General features: G+C 42.2%; 2 protein-coding genes and 1 long non-coding RNA gene across 24 annotated transcripts in view; 2 read left to right on the forward strand and 1 right to left on the reverse strand.

Annotated features, from left to right (window-relative positions):
* SH3D19 (SH3 domain containing 19) overlaps window positions 1–22,985 on the forward strand; it is a 163,185-nt gene that overhangs the window by 25,301 nt on the left and 114,899 nt on the right. The gene's annotated exons all lie outside the window — the stretch shown is intronic.
* PRSS48 (serine protease 48) lies at window positions 268–22,980 on the reverse strand. Its single transcript, XM_070261526.1, is given in 8 exon segments — window positions 268–402; window positions 405–665; window positions 2,738–2,906; window positions 3,868–4,145; window positions 6,124–6,187; window positions 6,189–6,282; window positions 22,372–22,611; window positions 22,901–22,980. Coding segments are annotated over 7 exon segments (1,053 nt in total). The 5' UTR covers window positions 22,424–22,611; window positions 22,901–22,980.
* Window positions 830–4,536, forward strand: LOC111772537 (uncharacterized). The gene is made up of 2 exons (XR_002806469.2): window positions 830–920; window positions 4,113–4,536. It is a non-coding gene; the product is annotated as an uncharacterized lncRNA (long non-coding RNA).

The raw sequence follows: 22,985 nt of genomic DNA on the forward strand, positions 1-22,985 counted from the left end.
TGTGAAGTAAACCGTTATAGGACCTTTCTTAGGACCTTCTCTTTGGCCTTCCCCAATACTTTTTTCTTGTCTGCTTCTCCAGTAGCCATTTAATTTGTGTCTATAAATAAGTATTTATAGAAGGCATGCTTCCTGCCTTGCAAGGTGCATAGTCGGGAACAAAGAATGTCATGCACAGAAATGGCGCCTTATTTCTCAGCTGTTCACTTTCCAACCACTGAAACATACTTCCAGAATCAAGAACCATAAAACCAAAATAATTTCTAATTATTTTAATGAAGTCATCCAGAGTCCCAGTGACTGTCCTTTGAGTTCTCTGCACCTGGGGCTTATTCTCCATGCATTCCCTTCCTAGCCCTGTACTTGGCCAGTGGCTTCAGCTATACTGACTACTCTCCCGATAAAATGTTAGGCCCGAAGGCACAGGAGGGTCCCAGGAGAGCCAGAGAGAGCCATACAATAGGGAACAAGAAGTCAGATAAGTCCAGATTGTTGGCACTCGAGATCTCAGCTCTTGAGATAGTGGTGTTAATCCATTTTTGGTAGTAGATCACATTGGTGTATACTCCAGGCAGAGATTTACCACATCTTATTCCCCAGTTTACCAATCCAATCTGGATCCGTACACCATTAATATGACATGACAGAGGCCCTCCAGAATCACCCTAAGGAGGAGATAAAGATCGTGAGCATAGTGAAAAGGCACCATGAAGAGGAGAGTAGTCATAAGAGGTAGAGAGCTCCTTAGAACGGGACAGTGGTCCCCATGGAGCTCCAGAACTCTGGAGTGGGATTTCCGACTTCATGAGGGGGAGATCATGGGAATTCTAGAATCAGAATTTGAAATTGGCAGAGACCTTAGCTAGATATATCAATAGTTTGAAAATAATCATCTTTAATAAAAAAGAGAAATTAATGGGGTGAGTTTTTCCTCTCAATTTATTTAATTGAATAAACTATCCTTATTTTTCTATTCTTAGGTTTCTATTGCCTTTTTTTAGTGTTAAAATAATCCTTTATTATATAAAATGATAGTGATAGTAGTTGTGGTATGTCTCTCAATCTTGCTGTCTCTTTCTTTTTGTAAGAGCTTTATTGAAATATAATTCACATACTACACAATTCACCCATTTAAAGTGTACAATTCAATGGTATTTAGTATACTCACACTGTTCAACCATCACCACAATCTGTTTTAGCACATTTTCATCACCCTCAAAAGAAACCTTGTACCCATTAGCAGTCACCCTCATTTCCTTCCAACCCTCCCAGCCCTCGGCCAAGTGGTAATCTACTTTCTGCCTCTGTGGATTTGCATATTCTGGAAATTTTATATAAGTGGAATCATATAATATGTGACCTTTTGTGTTTGGCTTCTTTCACTTAGCATACTTTTTTCCAAGGTTCACCCATGGCGTGGCATTTATCAGTACTCTACTCTTTTTTATGGCCAAATAATATGCCATTATATGGATATACCATATTTTGTTTATCTGATCAACAATTGGTGGACATTTTTTGGCTATTATGAATAATGCTGCTATGAACATTCATGAACATTCAGCAAATTTCTTATTGACTTAGGTTTTCATTTCTCTTGGGTATATACCTAGGGGTGGGATTCCTGTGTCATATAGTAACTCTATATTTAACATTTGGAGAATCTACTAGACAGTTTTCCAAAGTGCCTGCATCATTTTACATTCCCACTAGGTATATGAAGTTTCCAATTTCTCCACATCCTTGTCAGCTCTTGTTATTATTTATCTTGATTCTAGTATCCCACTGGGTGTGAAGCTGTGTCTCACTGTTGTTTGATTGCCAAATACTGAATATCCAGATGGGAAGTCGTGGCAGATATATAGAAACATAGCATGTGTGTGTGGGGTAGAATAAAACCAAATGGTCATTCTAGAACTAAAACAAATCTGAAATAAAAATTTCTTTAAATGAACTTAACAGTCAAATGTAGCTGACAAGAGAAAGAGGCAATGATCTTGAATATAGACTAATTTAAAATGATCCAATTTGAAGAACAGAAAAAGGTAAAAATAAAATGAACAGAGTATCTGGGACCTGGGTGAAAATATCAAAAGGTATAACTTATTCATTTCTGGGCTCGACTAGAACAGGAGAAGAGAGAAATGAGGCAGAATAATATTTGAAGAAATCAAATGAAATTTTCTCAAGTTTTGGTGAAAGATAAAAGACTAGATTAAAAACACAAAAATTCAATGAATTCCAAATAGGATAAATACAAAGAACATCACACCTAGCTCATCACATTCAAACTTCTGACAATCAAATATGAAAGAAAATACATAGAAAGCAGGCAGAGCAAAACAACCCATCACACTCAACAGAGGAAGACACAAATCGTGGTTGATTTTTCATCAGACAGTTACGATCAGTAGACAATAGAATGAGATCTCAACTGTAGAATGAAATATTCTTACTTGAAAAAATATAAAAGTTAATTCTGTGTCAACCTTTTAATATATTTATAAAAGTGAACAAGTCTGTGAAAACCTAATGACCAATGGTTAGCATTGCTTTAGATCAACAGTTGAAGAGATTAAATTCATAGATAAAGGTTAAGTGACTTCAGGGTAACACAAGAATTATTGTCAGAACCCTTGTCTACTGATTTCTAATCCACTGTTGTTTACAGTTAGGAAAACCTGGATCCAAATTAAGATCTCATGTTAAAGAAAAAATTTCAGGAGCCAACTCGAACCTTGCAACCATCCTTCATTTTATGAGTATCACCAGGACAAATCCTGTCTTCTTTGATGACCTGCTCTAATTCTGGCAATAAGAAACCTATTGGGTTGTAGCGTTGTTCCCAAGCCTGGCAGTCAGTGATGAGCATTTCTGCTTCCTGGAGGTTGGAATGGTATCAGTATCTGTAGAGAAAGAGAGGAATGAAAGGAAAAGCAATCTGGAAAGGGGTAGGGGCAACATTCAGTCATGGTGTGCAGAAATCTCTGAATGGGAATCTAAAAACACAATCACTTTCCAGTCATTTTTGCTAATGAAAGAACTTTTGGGGTACAGTTAATTTAAAACACCGGATAATTCAAAGTAATTTCTGTATGTGAGGTTTTTCTAATGTGCTAATGTGGGGTATTCCCAATGTTCTAAACAAGAAGGAATTCTGATGCATTTTGATTAGGTAAAGATGTGGGTATTCTGAAGCATTCTAAAACTTCTTGCTTTCCCATTTTTCTGCTCCCAGTTCATTTCCTGTCTTGTCTTTACTCCATCTTGGGAAAGAGTTAACACAACACTTTAAAAATACATTTTAAAAAATGCTAGGGGCCAGCCCGGTGGCACAGCGGTTAAGTTTGCACATTCTGCGTTGGCGGCCCGGGGTTTGCGGTTCGGATCCCAGGTGTAGACATGGCACCTCTTGGCACGCCATGCTGTGGTCGGCGTCTCACATATAAAGTAGAGGAAGATGGGCCTGGACGTTAGCTCAGAGCCAGTCTTCCTCAGCAAAAAGAGGAGGATTGGCAGCAGATATTAGCTCAGGGCTAATCTTTCTCAAAAAAAAAAAAAAAATACTAGACTCTCTCTATACTTTAAATCAGATTTGTTAATCTCTGTTTCAGAGAGGTAATTATGTGTTTAAATTGTTAGTATCTGCTCTTGCAGCTATAGACTCTAGGCAGGATATGAATAAATAAAATAAACATATGAGTGTGAAAGAAGACATTTTATTTGAAGACTTATAGAAAATATCAAAGGTTGATAGGTTGATCTGGTTTTGTTGAAAAATATTTGCCATAGTAATGACATGCCTAAAATGTGAATGTTCTGGAGTGGGTACAAGAGGATGACATATAAAACGATCCCCTTGTCTACCCATTCTCACCTTCACTTTCCTTAACTTTTCCCCGTCCAATCACCCAGCAAGAGCCTGGAACTGTTAACTGCTTTGTGATACTGGGCAAGCAGATGGGCAGGATGAAAGAAGTGAAGGTGACTCTAGAGACCAGTTTCAAGAAGGCGATGTCTGCAGTTGTATTTTGGAATTTGGGATGGATGATGATTTTGGACACATGATGCTTTATCCCTTTATGTGAATTGCCTATTTTAATCAATTCCAGCCAGACAGTGTGTAACCAAGGAATCCAGGTCCTAAGGAGAAGAAAAAGAGGAGAATAAAAGTGGAACATGCTTATGTGCTACAGCTGGATCAGAACAAGCTGCCTATGTGTAGCACTAAGTCTCAAGGCAAGAAAGGAGGGTAACAGATTTGGAATTAACCAGACTGCTTCCAACTTGGACTGGAGTTGGTTTGTCTCCTTTTCTCCTTCCCTCCCTGATCACTCTTTCTTCTGTTGTCCACTGTTTCTATGGTCTCCTCTTAAATGCTGATAGCCAGAGTTTTGTCCTGCATTTTCTCCCTAATTCTCTTATTCTCCTCTCCCATTCTCCATGATTTCAGCCATCACCTGTAATGCTTAATTGCCAGTTTTTGTTTCTCAGCACATACTTTATTTCTGAATAAAAATTTAAAGCAAAGTATAACCACTTAAGTTTTTTTATGTATATATACACACATATGTAAAAGTTCATATATATATATACTATTTAAATTGTCAAGTAGTTTGATAAGATATACAAAATAAATAAATAAAAAACAGAAGTTCTCTGCCTTATTGCCCTCAGTTCACACTATCCAAAGGCAATATCTTTCAATTCTTAGCTCTTTCTTTTAGTATTTTCCCTGGTATTTTCAAAAAACCCTAAATATTGCTATTAAAATTTTTTTCTTTCAGTTTTAGAATATTGTATTTTTACTGTAGAAGGTGAGGATTGACCCAACAATCGCTGCCAACCCTCCACTTCCTTTTCACCATCCTCTTATCCTAGTAGTACAACTTTTGTTGGATCAGTACTTAAAGTGTATGTTCTTGTGACTATGTAAACATTATTTGCTACTGGGCCATATTGGGTACTGTGATTACATTTCTTGTAAAACTTTCTGCTTCTCCTGGAGTTAATAATGTGGTCTCCCTTCTTTGTTTTCTTAGTTTTCTGTATATCTATTACTAATTCATCATTCCTCAAACTCTCTGCCAGAAGTGTAAATCTCTCAGTGTTGAATATTCTCAGGCATTCAACCCATACATAGTATCTTTTCTGGAGACCTCTGTCCTCTTGCTCCAATCTTGGCACTTTTCTTGATGATTTTCCTGGGGATTCTCTTCTGTGTTCTATCTCTTTTTTTTCTGGATCTCATGTTTTCCTGCCCCCTCCCCCCCCCCCCATTTTGGTGAAGCACATTCTCCTATGCTTCCTGAGAAAATGTGCATAAGAGGTAATATTTTTACTGCTTTGTAAATTTGAAAATGTGTTAATTCTATCCCACACTTGATTGATAGTTTGTATATGGGTAGAATTCTAGTCTGGAAGTAATTTTCCCTCAGCATTTTAAAGTTCTTACTGTATTTTCTTTGAGCTTTCGGTGTTGTTATTGAAAAGTCCTATCATTTTGATTTCTGTATATGTTAGTTATCTGTTGTTGCATAGCGAGTTATCCAAAAGCTTTGAGGCTTAAACAACATACATTTATCTCACAGTTTCTGTGGGTCAGGAATCAGGTGTGACTTAGATGAATGCCTCTGACTCAAGGTCTCTCAAGAGGCTGCAATCAAGGTGGGCTGCAGTCATCTCAAAGCTTGACTCTGGAAGCATCTGTTTCCAAACTCACTTATATTGGCAGGCTCTGAGTCTTCACTAGCTGTTGGCTGGAGACGTCAGTTTTATATGGGCCTCTCCCTAAGGCTACTCACCACATGGCACCTTCTCTCACAGCAATAGCTCTGAGAGAGAGCTCAGATTGTGACCCCAAAAAAGCTTAAGACAAAATTCCCTGACTGGCGTTTAGGAAGTGATTTGGCAAAAAGTAAGAAAAGTTTCTAATATAGTGCCTATCTTGAGATCATCATTTCTTTTTCTACCTCTACGCCCTGTCCCTAGTCCAAGGTGACCTAGAGTTTCCTTCTGCCTACCCATCTTACCACTTTGATTTGTCTGTTGATTCATTCATGAAATCATTCAAGTATTTATTGAGAACCTATCTTTGTGCTAGCCACCAGCTAGAATTCATCATTGCATGTAGTGTGCTGCTGTCAGTATCCACCTCACACTGATGAGGGAATCTCCACAGATGTGGATGGCCCAAGTGCAAGCTGACCTGCCAAGGCCAGTGCCCTGCAACAGCATCCTGGCCACCCACAACAAGGCTCCAGGATACAGTGTGTCCACACACTAGAGAAAGAGGAGAGAGGGAAGTGTGGAAATCTGTGTGTCCTGTTCCTCTGGTTCCATCTTCTCATCATCCCCAAACTCCCATCCATTCCTAGGACCTGAGTCCTCCCTAGCCTCCATACTCCATCCTATTCCAGTTCTAAACCCAGTAGTCTTGGGCCTAAGTGGAGACCACTCACCTGGCAGATCTTTCTTTTTGGGAGAAGAACATGGGCAAGACCCTAAGATAGACATACCGTATCATTAAAGTATAATGACACATCTTATATCTAGATTCACTGAACAGAGAGGCTTTCCATATATTGAAATGTCTCAGGTTGATGTTAAAGGCCAAATTTTTATAAATGTCTACCCGTTAGTGGGGATTGATGTGGATTAAGGCTGCCCCAGCTAGAGAAGCCCAAGGTGACCTGGCCTACATGCCAAACTATATGACCCAGTGGACTTTTTTTTATGGTATGAATTAGGACTGCCCCAGGGAGAGAAGCCCGGGGCATCCTCACCTGCATGCCGATCTATATGGCCAGATTCGTATCTAAAGTTATATGACCGCACTATAACCAGACCCCATCTGCACTGAAATCATTTAATGACTTTTTACATCATCTTTTCTTTTTTTCCAGTAAAAATAAGTCACGTACCCATGCCTTATAAAATTAGCCCTAACCCTCAACTCGGGGCAGCAGCAGGAGCTCTGACTGCCCGTGGGTCTTGTCCCCACGCACCAGCTCTGCCTGCCCATGGGTCTTGTCCCCATGCCAGCGGGGGCAGCAGCAGGAGCTCTGACTGCCCGTGGGTCTTGTCCCCACGCACCAGCTCTGCCTGCCCATGGGTCTTGTCCCCATGCCAGCGGGGGCAGCAGCAGGAGCTCTGACTGCCCGTGGGTCCTGTCCCCACGCACCAGCGCTGACTGCCCATGGGTCCTGTCCCCATGCGGCAGCAGCAGGAGCTCTGACTGCCTGTGGGTCTTGTCCCCACACACTAGCTCTGCCTGCCCATGGGACCTGTCCCCATGCCAGCGGGGGCAGCAGCAGGAGCTCTGACTGCCCGTGGGTCTTGTCCCCACACACCAGCTCTGCCTGCCCATGGGACCTGTCCCCATGCCAGCGGGGGCAGCAGCAGGAGCTCTAACTGCCCGTGGGTCCTGTCCCCATGCACCAGCTCTGCTTGCCCATAGGTCCTGTCCCCATGCCAGCGGGGGCAGCAGAAGCAGCAGCAGCAGGAGCTCTGACTGCCCGTGGGTCCTGTCCCCATGCACCAGCTCTGCTTGCCCATGGGTCCTGTCCCCATGCCAGCGGGGGCAGCAGAAGCAGCAGCAGCAGGAGCTCTGACTGCCTGTGGGTCCTGTCCCCACGCACCAGCTCTGCCTGCCCATGGGTCCTGTCCCCATGCCAGTGGGGGCAGCAGCAGAAGCTCTGCCTGCCCATGGGTCCTGTCCCCATGCTATTCCACACTATTCTCTAAATAAAAGAGCACTACTGCCAGATCTTGAGAGTCTAAGAAATCTTTCTTTCGACTCCTCGGCTCACCGATCCCGCATCAGGGATCTTGATAATTACATACTTACCTGCCTTCTTTAGCAGCATACATGGAACATAATCTTTTACTTGATGATTCAAGGTTGTCATCAGGACTATCAAGTATGTAGGTTGTAAATCCAATGATGCTTTCAGATGTTTTAGAGGTTTATAAGCTGCTTACTTTTGTCCTGTTTTCTTTAACTGAATTGACATTTTGTAGTACTTGTATATCTTTTTTTGGTCCCTGCTATCTTTTTGCTACTCTCAGCCTACTCTGCTTATAAATGACTGTGAGCAAGAAAAATAAATGAACAAGCTTGTGCCTGAAATCATTGAATAGTGTTTGTACTTTGAGTTCCCACTGCTTGAAATGCTTTTTTCCTAGATTCTCTTAGCTAAATCAGTCATCTCCTTCAAGTCTTTGCTCAAATGACTCCTTACTGAAACCCTCTTTGACTACCCTATTTAAAATTACAATATGCCTCCTGCCCCTGCATTCTAGATGCCTCTTTCCTTTCACAATATTTCTTTCTAACATGCTTGATGATTTACATATTTAATATGTGCATTGATTATAAGCCCCATGAGGGTACAGATCTTTGTTTTGGTTCCTGCTACATCCAAGAGCCTTGGAATGGTGCCAGGCATATAGTATCCTCTCAGGACTTTCTCAGGGCGCGCTATTCAACAGTAACATCCCGTGGGTGAAGTGTCGTATTATTCTATATGATAACTTATTGAGCCCAAAACCCTATGCCTGTCCCTTCCGCACTGCACCTCAGGGACTTACCTGGCAGAAGGGATAGTAGAAAGGCACAGCCAGCAGGGCCCATGTCTCTGTCCTCAGAATCAGCGCTTCCTGTTTCCTGGACTCAGGCTCCCAGAGAGGGGCCAGCTGGGGAGCAGCCAGAGAAGGGGGACAGGACCAGCTTCTCCTCCTGTTTGGATTCCTCTGCTTCACCCCGTTCCTATCCTTTGTTTTTTACCTAGGGCCAGGCACTGAAGGGATGGCACTTCAGAAGTGCAGCTGCAGGACCCAGGGGGAGGAGCTGGTGCCTGAGGTGCCCCCTGCTGTCCAGGGAGGACAGAGTGTCTGGGGTTCCTGCCTGTTGGGTGGAGGAGGGGAGGTAGGAGGGGTGAGGGCAGTAGCTGCCTGCCTGGAGCAGATTGGAGGGCACTGGAAGGAACAGGACTCTGTCTCCTCTAGCAAGGAAGCAGGAGGTGGACAGGATTCTTCAAAAGCAAGAAATGGAAAAGAGGAAATAAATCCAGTACCTGGCTAATTTTTCCTCAGTTTTTTGTTTTCATCTTCATTACAGTGTTAGCCATAGAATATTACAAGTCAGATTTTCCAGGGAATAGACTCTAAGACAGAGATTTGTATGCAAGAAGTTTATTGGGGAGTGGTCTCAGGATCACTGCTTCAAGAGGGGATGGAAGCAGGATTGGCAGAGGGAGAATTAGACTGTAATATATTTGCAACAGAGGCCTCAGCCAGTCCTACAAATTGCTCTGGAGCTGGGGTGGCCCTTCAGAGATGTCCTGAACTGAGATAAGAAGGCTGGGCCTTTGACCTTTTGCATGATTGGATGTAGGCTGCCTCCTAGGAGGGAGCATTACCTGTTATGAGGTGGCTCTGTTGGCAATTCTTGGCATAGGGCTTAGCTGTGAACTGTTAGCAGCCACCACTGCTGGTTGCTAGGAGAATGAATGCTTCAGTCCTGAAAGGGGGTCTGGGTGGTGCAGCACAGCATCAGCTACAGACTTCTTCCCTGTGCCTTTTGTGTTTTCTGTATCAATTGTTTGTAGGGTTCTAGGTCTGTGGAGGCAGAATTCAGTAAACTGTTAAAGCATGTTATCGCTCTCTTATAGCTTAAAATATTGAGAGGTTTGGAAGAAACATATGATTAATTAAAAAATAATAGAAGACCAGACAATGTAGCTATTTTGGTAAGGTTTATTCAGTTATAAGCAACAGAGTCCCACTTAAACTAGCTTAAGCAAAGAGGGGATTATCTTAAACATATTGTTATGGGCTCAAATGTGTCTCCCAAAGAATTTATACATTGAAGTGCTGATCAGAATATGACCATGGGGCCAGCCCCGTGGCTGAGTGGTTAAGTTCACACACTCCACTTCGGCAGCCCAGGGTTCGGATCCTAGGCACGGACACGGCACCACTCGTTAGGCCATGTTGAGGCGGCGTCCCACGTGCCACAACTAGAAGGACCCACAACTAAAAATATACAACTATGTACGGGGGGGATTTGGGGAGTAAAAAGCAGGAAAAAAAGAAAAGATTATGACCATGTTTGGAGATAATGTCTTTAAAGATGCAATTAAGATAAAATTAGGTCACTGAGGGTGGGCCTTAATCCAGTATGACTGGTGTCCTTATAGAAAGAGAAAATGTGGACACAGACTCATACAGAGGGAGAAGACGGCTTTCTACAAGGCGCAGAGGCCTGGAATAGATCCTTCCTTCACTTCCCTCAGGAGGAACCAACCCTGCTGACACCTTGATATCAGACTTCTCACCCCTAGAACTGTGAGAAAACAAATTTCTGTTCTTTAAGCCACTCCGTCTGTGGTTTGTTATGACAGCCCTAGCAAACGTATACAGATATCTATGGAACAGTGAGGAGAACAGAGTAACAAGGACATCTGGAGCTATCATAGGACAGACTTGGAGACCAGAGTGGGAGACCAGAGCTGGAAGGGATCTCAGGATTCATGATGGCTCAAAAGAGCTCATAGCAGGAGTTCAGGATCTTCATTCTGGTCCTTTGCCATTAATATGGCTCAACCACAGTTCATGTCGTTTCTTTCTATCCTACCATAAATGCCTCAAGTTTTTCCTCATTTTCCGTTCGGATTCCCAAGAATTTGGACAGATCATCTTTTCTTACCAGGCCACAGGTTCACGGCTATGGACTAATTGTCTTTGGAGTAAGTGCCGTTATGCAGGAAGCAGGAAAGATGAGGATGCAAAAATATGGCCAGCTAAGCAGCAGAGACTGTTGTAGTGGGACAGATGCCAGATTTGCTATATCTCAGTGCAGTAAGATGTCTACCTCTTTAAACACATTTTTTTAAGATTTTAGAAGTGAACACTTGAAAAAAGTTAATTTTCTGTTACTTATTTACTGACTGCCCCAACTATGAATTTTTGCCTGTGTTTTTCAGATCCTCTTGTCTTCTATTTGTATCTGCTCGATGGAGATGAAAATCTCCTACTATTACATTTATGTTAGTTCCTCTATATATTTTTAACAGTTCTTGTTTTATGCATCCTGTTTTTGTGCAAGTGGTTTATATATTCATTCTGATTATGTATCTATCACTCTCTGTGCTTTTTATCATTATGTAATGACTCTCTTAGTACTTTTCAACTTGATTTTTTCTGAAATTAATATTGCAGTCTCCAATTTTATCCTGCTCATTTAATTGAAGAAAAAGATTTCCTATTCATATCGCAACCATCTATGTGGGCATTCCAATTAATTTATGGTACTTACAGGCAATTTTAACTATTCGGTCAACTCATTTAAGTATAGATTTTTAAAAAGTCAGACCTCATCTCAAATTTGAGATGTGCCTTCAAGTCATGTTTGGAGTAAAGGTAGTCATTTTGCAAAGATATCAAAGCTCTGTAGAGGTCTTTCTGTTGATTTATCAAAGGAACGGAAATTTGCTAGACACTCCTTTCCCTGTGAAGGTCTTGTGGTTGTCCTAGATCCTTGGACTTCTGTATTCCTGGACAAATCTGAAGTTGCTGATTAATACTCTTTACATATTGGTTAGATTGCTCACAGAATCTCTTCTTTTCTCTTTTGTTTAAATGCTTTATAAAAATATGTTTTTGGTATTGGTTTCAATTTAGTTGGAAATAAGCTTTATTGGAGGTAACTAAGACACCAGCTCCTTACGCTGAAAATGAGAAGTAAAAGGAACAAATTAAATAGTTGTCTTGCTTTTCTTGTCCAGATTGTCATTCAGAGTAAAAAAATGAGTTTAGTTAATGAGGGAAGAATTCCAGCTAATAAATGTGGTTGGACTGATAGAATTTGAAAACCACCACATGTAGGCCCTCAAGAGATAATTAATTCAAGGAACGATTATTAATAGTTGAAAGCTTTAGATGAAAGGTTGATGGAGTGCTCAGGCTGTAGCTATTTGAACCCTGTGATCAATCTTAGCATCATGAAAAGTAGGATAAGGCAGACATGTGCCTCCTGATATGACATAGTATGAAGCAATATCCAATGAAGTATTCTTGTAAAAAAAATGAAACCTGAATCTCTGAAGCTACTTCCACTTACAGCAAATACAGGGGATAAAGGAGTTAAGTTAAATTACAACATGAGGAAGTTAACAGTCAAATCCAGAATGTGGGACATTTTATAAAACAACTGACCTGGTTTCTATAATAAGTCAATGGTGTGAGGGTAAAAAGAGAGGGAAACTCCTCTAGTTGAAAAGAAATTTAAGAGACATAAGTGGGTATGCTCCTTGTTTGGATCCTGATTTGACAAACCAATTCTAAAAAGACATTTTGATACAATCAAGGAGGTTTGACAATGAATTGGGGATTAGATGGTATGAAGGAGTTATTGTTAATCTTGATAGGTGTGATAATGACATTGAGCTATGTAAGAAAATGTCCATTTTTAAAGAGAGAGTTGGAACCTATGAGTCCTTTTTAAATCTAAGCTAAACTCTTTTATCATATTGGAGAAATCTCCTCTGGTTTTCAGCCCACAAAACAGTGCTATTCTGTTGTTTTCAAAGAGGTGGGTTGTATAACCTTAAGTCACCTTTTCCCTAAGGTCTGTATTTTCCTGTTGTACCATAAAGGCATTGGAATGAGTTGATGATCTCAAAGAACATTCCCCTACAAATATTTTTCTTCTTTTTGGTTTAGCAATGTTGGTTCTGCCATTTTACTGCTCGCTTGCTTCTTCTAAGATAAGGAAACGCCAAGGAGTTGAAAGCAAGACAGTAGGTGCTTCATGGTCACTCCAGGGACTTTCCTGAAGACAGCTCTTTTAGCTTTCTGCCTCTCTCATCATGCTTTGTCTCCAGGTTGTAGATTCTCTGTTCCCAGGTCATTACCCTGTTATCATTAAAGTTAATCTATAAATACCCCTGCTGTACAAATAATTGTTGGTTTGGAGAGTGGCACTGTGGTGGTGGTGTTAAGAGCTTTATTACTTATAATGTGGCTGTGGCCAAGTTATAACCTTTCTATCTTCGCAAAATGAGAATAATAATGCCCTACAAGATCTTTGCAAGAATTATACAGCAAGTACTTAGCTTGGGTTTGGCCTATTTAAGCGTGCAATAATAAATAATAGCTGCTGTTTTTATTATTGTAGTTGTTGAACTAATATCCCAGTTTTAGATATCAACTTAATTCTGGGCAAACAGGTCATCTTGATGATGGCTTAAATTTGATGTTGATGGTGCCTATAGACCAGCATTTCTCAACCTTGGCACTGTTGACAGTTTGGTCCAGGTGATTCTTTGTTTTGGGGGGCTGTCCTGTGTGTTACAGGATGTTAAGAAGCAATTCTAGCCTTTACCTCCTAGATGCCAGGAGTACTACCTACGCTCAGTTGTGCCAACCAAAATGTCTCCAGACATTGCCAGATGTCCCCTGGGGGGCAGAATCACCGTTGAGAACCACTGCTGTAGAGCAAGGATACCACTTCAGGGATGCAATGTTCTCTTGAGCATGCTGAGACTAAAACAGGGACAACAGTAGATTTGCAAGTTTTGTGGCGTTTTATCTGTATTTCCAGGAAGGGCAAATGGATTCCATTGCCTTTTTTCTAATTCAGCCCATTAGATTAATCTATTGTATTGGAAATGAATAAATTCCCTATAAAACAATCTCCTAAAGAATAGCTGATTTCTCTAGCACATGTGTATCAGGCCCTGGCTTTTGTCTTTTCTGTCACCTTGCAGCAATAAACACGTATGCCCTCTATTAAAAGATTCAATTTGGTCTTAGTTCTTGGACAAGAAATTTTTAGTCTAGCTTTGGTTCCACTAACCAGTGTGTCCTGGAACTAGTTCATATCCTTGGCATCCATTATGTCAGGGCCAAATTCTGGACAACCTTTTAGAGACAACCTTCTTCATCCCAGCTCTTTGCCTTGTTGGCCAGTGTATGGTTTCCCTTGCCTGCACTCACCTTCTCCACAGGGACTGATCCTGCTCTGAGCATCTTACTTGCCCAGGGCCCCTACTGCCCTTTAACCAATCCCCCTTTGCAGAAGTTGGTCTTGATCTTTTGATCACTAAAAGAAAAAATATTTCCCATCTTACATTTATTCACTTAAACTCATAGTGAAGGAATTCTTCCTTGTAGTTTTGACAGCTGACTTTCTATAGTCTATAGCTCTCATTTTGTTATTTAGAAAATAAGGTTTGATACTCTGTTTGCAGGACACTATACTAGATGCTGCTAGAAGGTCAAGATGAGTAGGACAACAGGTTCTCTTCTCATGCCTGTTTTTACCTATTCAGAGGGAGAAGTAAAGCTGTGTGCACCCAAATTTATTATAAATGGAGACTAGGAGTGTAAAAGGTACAAATAACTGGAACCAAAGGGCAGATGTTGTTTTGGCATTGTATAAGGAAGCTGAGGACTGTAATAGAGTTCTCTAACAATGAATGGAGGTAATTTGATATAGTGGAAAGAACCAAATCTTTTGAGTCAGACAGTCCTGGATAAATCTGTTTAATCAAATATTACCTGTGTAATCATAGGCAAGTTACTTAACTTCTCTGAGCCTCAGTTGTTTTGTGTGTTTGCTTTCATTTGTAAAGGTAGGGTAACTAATACCTTCTTGAGTTGTTAGGACTAAATAAGATAATATTTAAAGTGACCAACATAGTAACTAATACAGAGGGGGCATAAAGTAAAATATAAATTCCTGCCATAGTTAGAGATGAGATAAAGATGTCATGTCACCCAGAGAATCCACTTAGGATCTTTCACAGGCAACATGACTTGGCTCAAGTCATCTCAATCTAGGCTCTGGGCCCTTAGCTTTTTTTTGTTTTTAAGATTTTATTTTTCCTTCTTCTTCCCAAGGCCCCCCAGTACATAGTTGTATATTTTTAGTTGTGGGTCCCTCTAGTTGTGTCATGTGGGATGCCGCCTCAGCATGGCTTGATGAGCAGTGCCATGTCCACGCCCACGATGTGAACTGGCGAAACCCTGGGCCGCCGAAGTGGAGCGCGAACTTAACCACTTAGCCACAGGGTCAGCCCCTGGGCCCTTAGCTTTTTAGCTTCTGAAATTCAGGGCTTGTCAGAGCATCTAGAATAGATCAGATTCAAGAGACGGACTCACTAAATCTTAGGAGACTTGTATATGAACCAGAACGTTTATTTGCAAAGAGGACTCTTCATTTCCATTATTTGGAATTTTCATTTTTCCCAACCAGGGCGCACGCCTTCTTGATCTGAGTAGGGAAACCGAATTAGTAGTTTGAAGAGGCTTTGGATCAGAACAAATGGAGTGGCTAATATCCATGAGCATTTCACTTACTAGGATGAAATATGCCTTCTTTACAAAAACTAGGTGAAAGAGCACTTCTTCATAACAACGTATTTTTCTAAATAAATGCAAAGTTTCTCTCTCCCTTAACAGTCTAGGGTCTGATGAACTCGTATAGTTACCTGGCTTTTGCTTTCTTAGATTCCGTGCTGACCATCCGCTTCCTAATACTGTTTTTCTTCAGTTGGTGCATAAGACTGTTGATTAAATTTATGCTTTCTCAGGTGTGATCTCATTCCTGGTATGTTGCTTTGAGATTATACCCGAATTTCCAAGTTTAGCTTATTACTAAAACACGTAAGGCATGTATTTACTGAAATTTTTTGCGTTCTTTCTACGGATGACTATCTCACTCCATCTCATCCATTATTTGTATATTTTATTTGTTAAGTTTCAGTTTTAGAGGATTCTGGTGGGCAAGGGTGTGACAGTGCTGTGTAGTGAAAATAGTTCCCATTCCCCCATTCCCAACAGTTACTTTTCCAGTGCTGCTTTATCAAGAAATGTAAGGATCATCCACTGGGTCTGTTAAACAAGCAAACTTACGCCTTGAGTTGAGTTGTATCAGATAACTTGTAAGGTTCCTTCCAGCGATTTTAAGATTCTCAATCCTGCTTCTGTCTCCTTGTTGGATTTCTTGGCTGTAGTGTCTAGATCCATCATCTTCTCTCACATTCTTTTGTCTTTTTTACTTATTTAGAATCCTACATATTTAGTGAGTTTATCTTTTCTTTTGCTGAAGCATTGTCCACACTGCCAATTATGCCTTACTTGCAATTTTGTAGTGCTGTCATCTAAAAAAAACCCCTGAGATTTAGTAACATAAACAGTGTCCCTTTGAGAATAAATTGTAATCATTCTTTGAATCTTGCTTATACTTTGTATGATTTTTGTATTTGAGGAATTAGTTTTTTTCAAGATTCTTGCTATTTTCTTCATGTGTATGGAAAGCTTTTTAATGGCCCAGATTTAATTTACTTATTTTTATGTAATTATCTCTGCAGTTATTAATGGAAATTTTCATTTTCAAACACTGATTTTATTGGTATTTAATGAAATTTGAGCAAGGGATGTTTACTTTGCTGTTGTTCATTCCACTGTCTTGCCAAAACTCCTCCCAATTATTTTTTACTACTATTTGTCATGTAATACAGAGCATCCTGGTATTATTTTAATCAACATCTTATGAAATCCATAAATTAATCCAGCTCTGGCCAGTGTCAGATCTCATGTTGTTTTTTTTTTTTTTTAAGATTTTATTTTTCCTTTTTCTCCCCAAAGCCCCACGGTACGTAGTTCTGTATTTTTAGTTGTGGGTCCCTCTAGGTGTGGCATGTGGGGTGCCGCCCCAGCATGGCCTGATGAGTGGTGCCACGTCCACGCCCAGCATCTGAACTGGCGAAAGCTTGGGCCACCAAAGCCGAGCGCGTGACCTTAACCACTCAGCCACGGGGCCAGCCCCAGATCTCATGTTCTTAACCACTCTTTGTATAACAGAGGCGCAAGAGAAAGATAGAGATAAAGCAGCCATACATTTCTTTTCTTGTCTTTTTGAGTTCATAATAGTTTACATTATTGTGAAATTTCAGTTGTACATTATTTCTTGTCTGTCATCACATAGGTGCTCCCCTTCACCCCTTGTATCCACCCTCAACCCCACTTCCCCTGGTAACCACTGAACTGTTTTCTTTGTCCATGTGCTTGTTTATATTCCATGTATGAGTGAAATCATCTAGTGTTTGTCTTTCTCAGTATCACTTATTTTGCTAAGCATAGTTCCCTCCAGGTCTTTCCATGTTGTTGCGAATGGGACGAATTTGTCTTCTTATGGCTGAGTAGTATTCCATTGTATATATGTACTACATCTTCTTTATCTATTCATCAGTCGATGGGCACTTGGATAGTTTCCATGTCTTGGCTATTGTGAATAGTGCTGTGATGAACATAGCGGGACATATGTTACTTTGGATTGTTGATTTCAAGTTGTTTGGGTAGATCCCCAGTAGTGAGATAGCTGGGTCGTATGGTCTATTTTTAGTTTTTTGAGGAATTTCCCTACTATTTTCCATAGTGACTGCACCAGTTTGCAGTCCTACCAGCACTGTATGAGTGTTCCCTTCTCTCCACACCCTCTCCAATATTTGTTATTTTTAGTCTTACTGGTTATAGCCATTTTAACAGGCGTAAGGTGGTATCTTAGTGTAGTTTTCATTTGCATTTCCGTGATGATTAGTGGTGTTGAACACCTTTTCATGTGTTTATTGGCCATCTGTATATCATCTTTGGAAAAATGTCTGTTCATATCCTCTGCCCATTTTTTGATCGGGCTGTTTGAACTCAGTTGTGTGAGTTCCTTATATATTATGGAGATTAACCCCTTATCAGATAAATGATTTACAGAACTTTTCTTCCTCTTGGTGGTTTGTCTTTTGGTTTTGATCCTAGTTTCTTTTGCCTTGCCAAAGCTCATTAGTCTGATGAACTCCCACTTGTTTATTTTTTCTTTTGTTTCCCTTGTCTGAGAAGACATGGTATTCACATACATTTCTTATATGAGATATGTTCTCAGGCTACTTTCTGGTCACAGGATAATGTGAGCTGGAAATCTCTCTAATAAACTCCTTCCTAACCCCAGAACACTTATGAGCACAACCATGATGTGCTTTCAGTGGGAGGGGTTAATGGGTGACTCAGAAGGCATTCTCCCCCAATACCTCTATTTAAACTCCTGCATGCCTCTATTTAATTGCTAGATATGGTCAGTCTTAGCCTCTCACCTCCTTAGATGGGACACTTTCCTTACTCTACTTATGGAAGGCAGGCTTTAAAATGGCCCCAATGATCCTTGCCTCCTGATATTCACACCTGTTGACACCCTTTTAAAGAATAGAATACAACAGAAGTAATGAGATGTCAGTTTTTTGTTTTTTTAGATTTTTTTTAGATTTCATTTTTTTTCTTTTTCTCCCCAAAGCCCCCTGGTACATAGTTGTGTATTTTTAGTTGTGGGTCCTTCTAGTTGTAGCATGTGGGACGCCACCTCACCATGGTTTGATGAGCAGTGCCATGTCCGGGCCCGGTGTCCAGTTTCATCAAAAGAGTGAATATGAGAAATAATAGTTAGAAACAACCAAACTTTATTAACACTGAGGATCTTGCTTTCTGAGTTGACCTGGGGGAAGAAAGGCAACAAGCAGATTAGGTTTATAGGGGCTGTGTCTAGAGGGAACAGGACTGCATCTGTTGTGCTTAATCTTCAAAATCTCTCTTCAAAATCTTCAACTTCTAGAATTTCCCCTATCACCCTCATTCTCAATTGCCACTTTACCCTGGCCATACTGACCTCAGCCGGTTAGGGTAGGCCCAGGAAAATGAGAGGCAGAAGCATAACAAGGGGGAGCCCAGAGACTTCCAGACAAGGGGTAGAAGAAAAGTCAGTATGCGAGATGGCTGACTTCTCAATCCAAGATTTGTAGAAACTGATGTTTGTATAAACTCGAGGCTCATTGATTCGGATGCAGTTTAATCCCCAGCTCACCACTCCTGCCAGGACCCAGAAATCCTCCACGTGACACATCAGGGGATCTCCTCTACTGCCCTGGGGGAGAGAGGAAAGATGGCTAGGCCATGCACAGTGCAAAGGGAGAGACTCTCCAATAGTTGAGCCAAGAACTGTGGAGTTAGGGCCTGTCCAGGCTCTCCTGGGTTCACCCAGGGACTCTGAAGTTGGGGGACGTGGAGGAAGCACACTGGGGAAGGGAGGGGCTCTGAAAGGTGCCTATAGGATGGATTCTTACTATACACTGATCCATCTGCTCCTCTGGGAGTTTGGAGCAGATCCTGGCTTCACTGATGTTGGGCTTGACTCTGTGCAACAAGGTTTCTTTCTGGTAGTAGTCACTGCATGTCTGGAGATCAGTGAGGGGCACTTTCAGTTCCTTGAGTGTATAAGATGGTTTCCTATCTGTAAGGTTCAAGAGTGAAAGGTGACTTAAAAAATTAGGAAGCAATTTTAGCTATGGATATAGATTTCATGCCTCTGATTTTCAGGGATAGCTCTGATTTAAAATATTCTGCCCGCATATTAGGCAGCTTTCTGATTTCTGATTTGGGAAATAGCCTGAAGGCTGAGTTCCCTGGGTCTGAACAAGGCTGAAGGCAGTTGCCCCTGCTCAGATACCACACATAATAGAAAAGTCTTGTGATTCAGGAAAATCCAAAACAATGAATGATGGAGAATGAAGTTGTTTGTCTTTGGAATATATTTTTATATTCCATAGAATATAAAGAAGTGGTTCTAATATACTGAGAAGAATCAAGATTATTGATAGAAAATTGAAACTCTACTCTCCTAGTCTGACTTGGGACTTGCTGAGCAGTCTTACTTTCCTGAATACATCTTCATGTCTGCTTCCTCTATCCACCTACCCACACATACTCTACCCAGGTGCGGAGGGAGAACTGTATTACTTCTCACACTGAGAACTACCCTCTAAGTTCATTGCCGTGTCCTTTTCACTTTTAAGGTCTTGGCACTATTGCTAAACAAGAGCAAAAACAGATATAAATAAGCAAAGAGAGTACAGCAGAAGAAATATGAAGGAGGCAAAGGGAAGGTACAGGGTAAAGGAGAATATGAAGTCTGTGGTATCTCAGATTAATTGCCTGGAGAGTGCAATATATCTGGTGCTAGGGGTGGGATAGAGAGAAGGGGGGGAGAATGTCAGTTGAGGAAACAGAGCTCAGAAAATCTACTTATCCTCACATTGGTATATTCCAGAATAGCTCCATCCAATCACCCAGCAGGAGGTTGAGTTCTTCAGCTGAACTCCAGATGAGGGGAGGCAGATGGGCAGGATTACAGGGCTAAAGGAAACTGGGTAGGCCAGTTCTGCCACAGCGATGGCGCTCGATATGTTTTCCTGGAACTCAGGGTGGGGAATAATCCTGGACACAGGTATTATCGTCGTTTTGGAGTCTGGGCGACCAACGACCTGAAGCGACCCCACCAATACACCATATTTTCTGGTGTCCTTAGACCTGAGAAGAAGAGAAGCAGAACAGATAATCATGGGTTTCTTGTGACTCTGTCAGGGAGTGTCACAGCAGAGCCCATAGTTTTGGTGGCTGCATTTTCTTCTCTCTCTTTCTAAGCATTTGTTCCTTCAATAAGTGTTGAGCATCTTCTGAAAATATAAATGAGACTTAGACATGATCTGGCCCTCACAGGGCTTTTGGTCTTAAGGATTGTGTGTGTGTGTTGGGGAGGGGAGGGGAGACAACAAACAAGTAAACGAGTACAAAATTTTAAATTGTGATAAATGTTATGAAGAAAACAAACAGGATTTTAAGTTAGAGAGTAGAGGACAGGGGAAGAGTCTTTGGATTGGGTGATCAGGGAAAGTCTTGTTGAAGAGGTAGCCTTTCAACTGAGTCAGAAGAGGTAACTTTTCTACTGTGTCCTGAGAAGTAGGAGTCAGCTGTGAGAGCTATAAGGAAAAGCGTTCCAGACAAAGGGAGTCAAGTATGCAAAGGCCCTGAGGGTGAGAAAGCTTGGCAGTTTCTAGGAGTTGAAATAAACCTGGAGTAGAAAGGGATGAGGTTGGAAAAATGAGCAGCTATCTGATGATTCACAGTTTTTGGGCCACAGTGGGGCATCTTGGTTTTATTCTAGGTGCCTGGGCAGCCTCTGGAGGATTTGAAGATGGGAGTAACATGATCTCACCTCTGACTTTTGAAAAAATCACTTTGTTATGTGTATGAAGTTAGCAAAATCTATTATACTATTGCAGTGGTCCGAGGACAGGTATGTTAGAGTCAAAATGTATTTTGGAAGTAAAACTGACAGAATTAGTGTATGTAGTAGATATGGAGGGTGAGGGAAAGTAAGGCTTCATATTTATAGCTTGAGCAACTGGTTTTGTTGTTGAGTGAGACGGGAAAGACAGACAATAGACATAGGTTTGGGGATACTTATGGTGGTAAAATTAAAGTTCTGTTTTGATCACATTACCTTTGAGATACCAGTGAGATATCCAAATGGGAATGCATCAGACTTAGAATTTGAGACTAGTGATGTAAATGGGGGTGTTATCAGCAAATATACTACATTTTAAACCATGGGAATGGATAAGGTCACCTAGGGAGAGTGAAGAGAGAGCTCAGAACTGTGCATCCAGAGTGGTGTGAAGATGTGGGCATGCTGTAAAGGGAGGGGAATGTCTCCTTGGGTAAAGACTTAGATGGGGGTGGGGAGGAGGCGGGGTGTGGTAACTTTTTTAGGCACTCGTTTCAATCAAGATGACTGTCAAATAAGAAGCCTGAAGTCTAAGAGTAATTGCATTGAACTGAGAGCTAGCGCAGGAAACATTTGGACCTACAGCACAATGTACTGTATGGGGCAGTGCGACAAACACTGCTCTCTGACCTTCGCCAAGGAGGTCCAGTCACCCTCATCCCCTGGTGGGTCTCCCGGAAGCACTCACCGTAAGCAGCTCGCTACCGTCAACACCCACCGCTGTGAGATGAGGGTGGCCGCACAGACGTGAAGCAAGCCGTGGCGGATGCTGACCTGCCAGGGCCACTGCCCCACGTTGGCCTCCATGCCTGAGGCAATGCCAGTTGAGACTGCAGGCCGCCCACAGACTGCCGACAAAGAAGAGAAAGATCTGGGAGACCTTCCCCAGAAACCTGCCCCACTGCTCCCACCTCTCCCTGCTCATTTCCCAAACTGGTATCCTCTCTCCTCCTTGGCACGAGTTCCGTTCCCTTGGTCCACCCAGGCATCCTGCCCCTGGCTGAGGCGCCTTACTTGACTTAAAGAGATTCTCTGGTTCCTCCTCCTCTGTGCCTAGTGAGAGAAAAGGGGGAATATGGGAGACATGCATGATGGATTCTTGGTGCCGGGGGGAGGCCCACAGCCCACGCCCTGTGCAGCTTCTCCTGGGCTGGAGCCTGTACTCCTGCCAAGGACTCTTCTCACCCCCAGGGGCTCACCTGAGACCCCCAGCAGAAGCGATAGCAGGAAGACACAGACAGCAGGGCCCATGTCTCTTGTCCTCAGAATAAGCACTTCCTGTTTCCTGGACTCAGGCTCCCGGAGAGAGGCCAGCTGGGGAGCAGCCCGAGAAAGGGGGCAGGACCAGCTTCTCCTCCTAGTTGGATTCCTCTGCTTCACCCCTCTCCTCTGCTTTGGTTTTTATCCAGGGCCAGGGACTGAAGGCATCCAGCCAGGGGCTAAAGGGACCGGACCGGAAGTGTAGCCGCAGGACCCAGGGGGAGGAGCTGGTGCCTGAGGCGCCCCCTGCTGTCCAGGGAGGGCAGGGTGTCTGGGGTTCCCGCCTATGGGGTGGGGGAGGGGCAATGGGAAGAGGGCAGGTTGGGCTTACCAGAGGAGCAGGGCTCACTCAGTGCACAGTGACCTGATGTAGGGCGAGGCCAGGCTCACAGACCTCCCTCTGCCCAACCTGCCTCGTCTGGCCTGGTTGCTCCCATCTAATTTCCCCTTGACCAAGGGTGAACCAACCTGGAGCAGATCCCTGAGCTTGGATCACAAGGGGCTGTGCAGAGTGGCTGCCCCAAGGCCTTGGCCTCTAGAACGATTAAAGAAC

The sequence above is a fragment of the Equus caballus genome, chromosome 2 (assembly GCF_041296265.1).
Source record: "Equus caballus isolate H_3958 breed thoroughbred chromosome 2, TB-T2T, whole genome shotgun sequence".
NCBI lineage: Eukaryota > Metazoa > Chordata > Mammalia > Perissodactyla > Equidae > Equus > Equus caballus.